We start from the raw sequence: 8,418 nt of genomic DNA on the forward strand, positions 1-8,418 counted from the left end.
TCAGTGACAAGCAAACATTGTCTCATCATACAGAGAAAGATTTTGCCTCAAAACACACATTCTATATCAAAGCCAACCTGCCTAAGCCTTAACAAGACAAACCTATCTGAAGTATAGAGAGTACAAACTCACAAGAAACTCTTGCTATATTTCCCAAGCAAAAATGAAAAGACAACAAAAGCCACACAATCTATATCTTATAACTTGATCCCTTTGCTAACATTAACAGTAGGAATATGGACAAAATGAAGTTTTGTTCTGTCAGTGATCACCTTTTTACTTCTTAGGAGGGTACTACTTTCCTGTCATATCGGATCTTGTTGAATTACCGCTTCCATTCTGCTCGAGTCATCTTATCTGAAACGGTAAAGGCAAAAGTTAATCGCATAACGTCAAGTAGAAGCATTGCATATGGGTATAATGCACTAAATTATTAGACTCTACCTCTTAAACAAAACTCCAAAATTAAGCACACATTGGTTTGAGGATACTCAGAATTTGCTAAATGAAAAAGAAGCTAAGATGAACTTGAATCCAAAATCCAAACTCATGGGGTTGCTATTTCATTGGATCAACGATGTTGCTCCAGGATTAATCAAGAAACTTGAAATCTCCCCATTCACCAGAAAGAGCTGATCTACTTCAATGGTTTCTTTTTATCAGGAGCTGATCTACTTTAAAATTAAGCAGAGAAATTTAATATAAGAGGTTGCCGATACATGCATTAGTCTCGTAATAAAACTGTAGGACGGTTTTCTATTGTTAAAGATTAAAGTTTCTTGGTTTCAGTCAATAATGCACAAGTTGTATTCTGTTTAAAGGATCTTGTTTGTTTGTTTTAATAGCCATACTCCATTAAGTGAACTAATCATTTGAAAATTCAACCTTCATCAAACAGCACCACTTGGCACTTAGAAATACTCACCAGCACCATCCCTTGAAGATGATAAAGATCTATCAATCTTGATTCCTTCTTTTGCACTAGCTTGGACCAGCCTCTGCACCCGCGGCGATGAACTCAGCTTGCCATTCATAGGGGATGGCAAAGAATGACGTCTACTTAGGGCATTCTTCTCGGACACATCTTGCCCAAACCTTGGTGAGGCTTGCTCTTTCAACTTAGCCTTAGCTGACTTGGTTGGAGCCATATAGCTGGGCACCTTTCTTGCCGTTGGCGTACCTGCATCTACATCATGCTTTGCAGGTAAAGAAACTCTTCTGTTAGTCATGTTACTCTCATTTCCTTCATTATCATGGTTAGTGCAAGAATTGTCATTTGCAACAGGAATATCCTCTCTGTTATCAGTGATCAATTTCTGATGCATATCAGATGGAGAAAAACTATCAGCAGCGTCAGAAATTGATTTCAGATGCGTATCAGATACAGAAAGGCAATCCAAATGAGTGATAGTATCATCCATCACTAGTTTTTCTGGAGGTGTCTCCACGTTAGTAGAATTTTCTGTTGTCCCTTCTAATCTTTTCAACGGTTCGCCAGATGTCATGCTCCCCTCAGGAACTAGAATAGTTGATGTTGTGTCATGATTTTGCCTGTTCCTCTCAGGATCAGTCTCAGACTGAACAGGTTTTTCCAATATAGGGCTGGACATTTTCTTTAAATTATGCTTTACTTTCTTTATCTCACTTCCTGGATTCTGAAGAACAGAGTTTACTAAAGGACTTGATTTCTTCTTTTCTGACCCCGAACTGGAATTATTTGAACCATTCTGCGTCTTTCTAGAAAGCACTTTCCGTCCATTGTGCTTTGACGTAGCCATGTCTGCTTCAACTTTTTTATGCTTTGTTTTTGAAAGCGTTTTCGGTTTGGACCGTGGTCGCCAAATATGTGATAAAGTCCAACGGACTAACCATTCCTGACTAGAATTTGGTTCCTCTGGACCGTATTGGAGGTGTAGAGGCATTACAGTAGGTGATGAACCAAGTAGCTGAAATACACCACATGACAAGCATTGATTAATTAGTGTATCAGTAAACTTAGTAACAACCAAGTAAAGACGAGATAAGTGGGTTCTTTCATTCAGTGCTTGAAATTTCTTGATTTTAGCAATAAGAGGAGTTTGCATGTCTGATTAATATACGCAAAAGGTCAATATCTGGGTAACTGCTTTCTGGTTATTTACATTTTACAGATAACCACTTTTCATGTTGGCATTAGGTCCAGTAAACCGAACACAGTAACAGTATGAAAAACCCTTGGTGCGAAAAAAATAGCAAGAAGTAGGATGCTTACCTTTGTAGTGAACTCATTCTTGGATAGCTCTTGCACTAGTTTGGATGCATTATTTCTTTGATACTCCAATTGTTTGGCATCCTAATGATGAAAGGTGCCATTAAAAACTATAAACCATTAAATCAAGTTATAGCAAAACAGTTAAAATGGTACATTGAACACCCTAGCAGCATAAATTGTGAGAAACTTGGATTCGTTGATGCTGTAATTTCAAATCAAAATAAGCGTTGATAATATAAAGATGTCAAAAGGTTATAGATCTTAGCAACATTAAGTCACTTTGGCGGTTTACCTGTTGTCCAAGTTCTCGTTTGGTTATCACTTCACAGCCAATACTGGAACGCCTAACAATTTGGCCACGTGCATGTGCTTGAAGCTTGACAATGCCATGTATACAGTATAATGTGGCAACAGCCTGCCTTCTGACCAGATGGCCGCGTATAGCAGCTTGTAGCCTTATGACGCCCTTGAGCCTAAAAAATGCTCGACGAGTCTTCACAGAGACCATATTGCCATTAGTACAGGTTAAATGTTCAAGTTAAATTAGAAATGAGCAAAATTCAATAGAATAAGTTCTTAAACATCAACAGTAGCAAGATCGTGTCAAAGTGAAGTAGTCAAGTCCTTTAAAACCCAATCACTTGCAAACTAAGGAAGCACATACATAGAGAAAAAGATAAACTATCAGTCAGGCAAACTTATCTATACATAATTCATAGATGGGACCAGTATCGTCCCATGTTATGTGATGCACTTGACCAAGCATGGTGTTAAAGAAAAAAGAAAGACTTTTGAAACTTGTTTCTAAACAAGCTATTGATATTAGTGTGGCTATAAATTGTCTCATTAAGGGTAAAATGAAAAGTTTAAAGTTATATATAAAAGGGTATCATTCTTTTTGGGACAGACCAAGAAGGAAAGCACAACACATAAATTGGGACATAGGGAGTATTACGCAATAAGAAGATGCAAAGTTGGCCACTTTTGGATGTTTGGACTTCGGAGCCACTGGTGACCTAATTTTGTAGGCAGTAAAAGAACTCAGTGATGATAGTCATTTACCAAGATTTATGGCTCAAAAGAAATCTTCTAGCAATTTGAAGGTAGCATAACTTCCCTCCTTAATCTTGACTTATTGCCCCCCCCCCCCAACCCCCTCAAGACAGATTAATCCCTCTTGTCTTCGGAGCCACTGGTCGACCTAATTTTGTCGGCAAGTAAAGAACTCAGTGATGATAGTCCATTTACCAAGATTTATGGCTCAAAAGAAATCTTTTCTAGCAATTCGAAGGTAGCATAACTTCCCTCCTTAATGGAATCCCTCAAGACAAGGATTAAATCAAATGTACCGCCAAGCATAAGCACATAAAAACATAAACATCCAGTCTCGTTGTTCTTATATTATATGATATCAAGGGCAACAATTTTAGCTGGCAAGATGCATTTGAAAATAAGTAGAAGACGGAAGAAAATTTCCAGTGTTCCTCCCACCTCCTGCACCCTTGTGAACAAAAAAAAGTTTATATATATAAACCCTACTACCCAAACATGGACAATTGCGTAATGTCTTAGTTTCATTTAAACTATAAGAAAAAATAGCACGTACGACGACTTTCTAATCTCTTAACGCCAAACAATACTTTCTGTCTCTAACCATTGTAACAGAAAATCAAGACCTATTCATACATGTTGCCGGATGAACAATACAAATGCATTAAAGAAGAAACAGATTGAACAGCTCGCACATTCATTAAACACAAGAAAACTAGCATATTACAGTAAAGACTATGAAAGTAACTTGCTGCCACAATATTAAAGTGCAAGTGGAAAAATACCAAAAGGTACAAGACGAAGCTTGCGGAAGAAAATAAACATAATTCACTATCGTAATTGTGATAAAGAACAAAGAGAAAACCAAATATATTTTACAACAGCAAGTAAATCTTTACGGTTAGAGTAGTTACCAGATAACCCCTAAAAATAGCTTGCATCTTCATAGCAGCTTCCTCAAGCCTCATTTTCTCAGTATCCTCGGGTAAGGTAAGACATGTATTTTGTTCATCTTCATCTTGCTTCATAGAAGGGAGACTCACCTCATCAGTGAACTCTCCTTTATCAAGGTTTGAGTCCTCTTTTATTCCACCACTACCAGCAACTGGCTCAGATATCAAAGGCGGAGGGGCAGACAAACCAGATAATGCCGCGTTGGTGGAAATTACTGATGCTTTCTCATTTGAAGATTTCTTTAAAGAAAGAAATATAGAGTATAATAGCTCATTAGAAATTACATGAATAAAATAAACCCCAAATCAAAAAGAGGGTTAAGCTGCATGAACATGTAATACTTATTGCTGCCCCCCCCCCCCAACCCCCCTCAAGACAAGGATTAAATCCCTCCTTGTCTTCGGAGCCACTGGTGACCCAATTTTGTCGGCAGTAAAAGAACTCAGTGATGATAGTCATTTACCAAGATTTATGTCTCAAAAGAAATCTTTTCTAGCAATTCGAAGGTAGCATAACTTCCCTCCTTAATGGAATCCCTCAAGACAAGGATTAAATCAAATGTACCGCCAAGCATAAGCACATAAAAACATAAACATCCAGTCTTTTGAGCAATTCAAGTTTATTGCATTATGATGATAATTCGCTTTCCTGGTTGCAGCATGTCACCAGTGACCATAGGCATTAACATCAGAAGACAAGGTTCACTTTGAATGGTATTCACAACAGTAATTAGACAGCTCGCCTTAGGGCTTGCCTCATAAGAATGTCCACTTGCCAAGGAAAGTACTACCATGGCTTACGCCATACAAAGGTTTTAACTTTAAGGGCAACAATATTACATTTCTCAATATAAACCTTTTCCACTTCAATTTTAAAAGGAAACAAGTTTTGAATACACTAAATATTAAAAACGTAATACCAAATTTACACAGGCATATATAAACAAAAGGCATAACCAAAGCAAACTTCAATTTGAAACAAAATTGAATCGTCTATCTTACTTTTGATGTGCTAGATTTGGAAGACTTTCTCCCTGCCAGCAAAGACCTGAACCATTTTCCCGGAGATTTTCCCATAGTAATAAGTTTGACGCCTACACTGTAAGAACCTTGTGATAGAAAGCCTGAAAGTTTCGAAAAACTACTATATCAGGTAAACACATGCAAACTTGCAGCAATAAGGAGGCATAGAAGTAATATAATCTCTTAATGTGGTTTAAAATGTTCATTTATGGTTTCTTTTTCCCAGAACCAGAGCACAATAGTGCTTCTGCATATATAAATGTGAAGTAGCATAAAGAAAGTTTAGATTTCCAACACAAAGCCTACCATCAGTGATCAATTTAGCGCTTAAAAGAGGATTCATTGTCAATATATCCTATTTTTGAAGGACCTAGAGCCTAGTGGGGTTATTGACATGCCTACAAATGAAAGAAGAAAAGCAAAAAAGGACAATAAGAAATTTGTGAAAAACACGTGAAAAGGCCATGTTATATATTCACGAATTCAGCACCTATCCAATGGAAGTCTCCAAACACAATCTCTTCCAGAAGAGAAGAGAATTAGATGCTTTGCAAACTCAATGAGTGTAATAGAGAAACTTCCTTCCTATAAGGTTGTGTTCCCTTCCTCTTTTGTGGTTTGTTTGAGAACGGGGAAGGAAAAGCTTTACATACTCTAAGCCTGGTAGTCACCTATAACACATTGAACAATAAGTTCTTTCACATTATCTTACTTCCTCATAAGTGAGAAACTACATCTGCAGATCAATTTGGTGATTACTGTTTGACTTGCAATAAAAAGGACAAAATTAAAATACAATAAGAACCCTTACGGGCCTTGGGCATATTTAATTAAAGCTGCCCAAGCTTCTGTCAGAAACAGTTGGATCAGGATATCAGATTTTGTGCTCAAATGAGTTATCCAGGGAACTATATATTTTACACTCTAAAACTCCTTAATCACAGTTGATCAGGCAGGATTTCAGATATCCAATTCACTGATGAGAGGCAGAGACAAATTTCCATTGCAACAGTTAAGAAGTTTCATTGTCTCAGTATTGGACTGTACAGTGTTGTCAAAGACACGCTTAAGCCCCGAAGCGAGGCGCAAAACATGTTGAGCATTTCGCCTAGCTTAGCAGGCGCTTCAGAGTCGTCATCAAGGCTCTAAAGCATACTTTTCCTCGTGAAGAGGCGCACACTAAACAGTTGATATTTCATTTTATCGTAATTCGTTTTAATTTCTTTGTCCATATATTTGTTATTCATGCCTATTAATTATTAGTCTTGAACTACACATACATATTTGTACTTTTTCTCCGTTTGTGCCTTTCTTCTTAAAGCCCGCGCTTTATTTGCGCTTTGCGCCTTGATAACACTGCTATAGATAGAAAGGTTCATTTCAATGTGGGACTAGGATATCAAAGACCCTCATCAACTAAAACTAAGAAGCGCCATTCTCCAATCCAGTCCTTACCAACCCATGCCAAAGCCCAGGAGATGTTATGTAGCACAAAAAAAAATTGAGATCAGAGACCACTCTGTCAGATTAGAATGTTCTTTCCCCAAAAGAAAGGTTATGAGCTGCCAATCAAATAAGAGATGATTCCACCAGATGCATCTGTCATTTTCCCGAGGCTTCCATCTCACTCCAACCAGAATATATTAAGAGACACACCATGTCTAAGCTTTGTCGGCTCTTAATTTTCAAGATCCTTCTAGTTGAACAATTATCATTAAACTAAAAAAAACTATTCCCAGCATGCTCAAAATAGACACTGCCATTAACCCTTGGTTACATCATTAATATATCTCTTCAGCTCAGCCTATTATTTAGAAGTCAAACAATGATTATTCTCTAGTCTATTCAATGAAAAATACAATAGAAAAGGATAAACAAGAAGCTGACAAGCTGATAGAAAGAAATCACCTAGTCTTGTTTGCCTCCATTGGGATTTGAATTTTTTTTATTTTCCTATTTATTTCTAAAATTTAGCAAGTGTAACCATATTTTAAAATTTGAAGGGAAAAAAAAAAAGGAATGCCCTTTTGCAAAAAACCCTATCACCAAATCACTCCAAGCATATCTTTGAGGATACCCAATTTCCAATTAAATCAGAACCCCAAATGCAACAATGTGGAAACAGTTAAAGTGTACACAGATTAACCCTAGCACATATAAGTAACAGATATTACTAATAATATCTAACAATGACAATATCACAACAATGTTTTCAGGTTTAACCATTTGGTTTAAAGTTAGCTCAAGAAGGCAATATTTTAAAGTACATTGGATCTAGAACTTACCTCAACAGTACAATATTGTAACTTCAACAAAACCCCTTCTCTAGCTGCAAAAAATAAAACTGGGTTCAACAAAAGAACTGAAAAAATGAAAAGGGTCAAGAGAAAAAGTGCAGAAAAGAAAAGGAAAAATAAAAGGCAGCTACAGAATACAACTTTATATACTGAAAGACCTGAAAAAGAGTTTAGAGGAATGCTATTTAGGAGAGAGGTTTCACATTCACCATTTTTTTCATCTTGAAAGAAGAGTAGAGAGAGCCAAACGGCACTCAACAAGAAGCAGGGTAAAGTTTTTTGAAAAGAACCTGGAAAATTGGTATACAGTACTACTGCCTCTGTATTTGTTTTCGGCTGTTTCAGTTTTCAAGATTTTGGAAATTACCCAAAATGTTAAAAACTGAATGTTGTCTTCCAAAGAGGTTGCATTGGGCTTAGTTGGGGAAGGTTTTGTTGGATCCTTAATGGAATTTTTGTAATAATATCATGGTATAGCCAGTTTTCACACTGATCAATGAAAAATAGCCAGCGTTTATAAGTCAATGAAAAATAGCCACTATTTTGCTGCAATAGGGACCGGTCCAGTATAATATACGGGAGTTCTGGTGCATTTGTGTACGAACTACAGCATATTATGCTGGACCGGTATACTTTGCTAACTCCTGTAAAATTTGCGGGAGACTGGAGCACCAGTGCTCCAAACTCCAGTATATTATAATGGACAATTATACTTGCTGGAACTCCCGTAAAATTTGCGGGAGTTCCAGCATATTTATGCTTGAACTCCCGTAAAATTTGCGGGAGTTCCAGCATAGTTATCCTGGAACTCCCGTAAAATCAAGCATACTTATGCTGGAACTCC

At 37.1% G+C, this 8,418-nt stretch overlaps 1 protein-coding gene across 3 annotated transcripts; it reads right to left on the reverse strand.

Moving 5' to 3' along the window:
- On the reverse strand, window positions 1-7,981 carry LOC109235380 (protein IQ-DOMAIN 31-like). Of its 3 annotated transcripts, none has more exons than XM_019401465.1 (8): window positions 7,865-7,981; window positions 7,563-7,606; window positions 5,257-5,378; window positions 4,216-4,494; window positions 2,544-2,744; window positions 2,252-2,332; window positions 926-1,946; window positions 1-357 (listed from the first exon to the last, which is right to left on the reverse strand). In XM_019401465.1, exons 3-8 carry the CDS (start codon window positions 5,329-5,331, stop codon window positions 326-328), a joined length of 1,689 nt encoding a protein of 562 aa, XP_019257010.1. In that variant the 5' UTR covers window positions 5,332-5,378; window positions 7,563-7,606; window positions 7,865-7,981; the 3' UTR covers window positions 1-325. The 3 variants fall into 3 exon arrangements, with proteins under 3 accessions (XP_019257010.1, XP_019257008.1, XP_019257009.1); XM_019401463.1 differs by having other exon boundaries at window positions 7,784-7,981; XM_019401464.1 differs by having other exon boundaries at window positions 7,733-7,981.

The sequence above is a fragment of the Nicotiana attenuata genome, chromosome 12, assembly GCF_001879085.1.
Source record: "Nicotiana attenuata strain UT chromosome 12, NIATTr2, whole genome shotgun sequence".
NCBI classification, from domain to species: Eukaryota; Viridiplantae; Streptophyta; class Magnoliopsida; order Solanales; family Solanaceae; genus Nicotiana; species Nicotiana attenuata.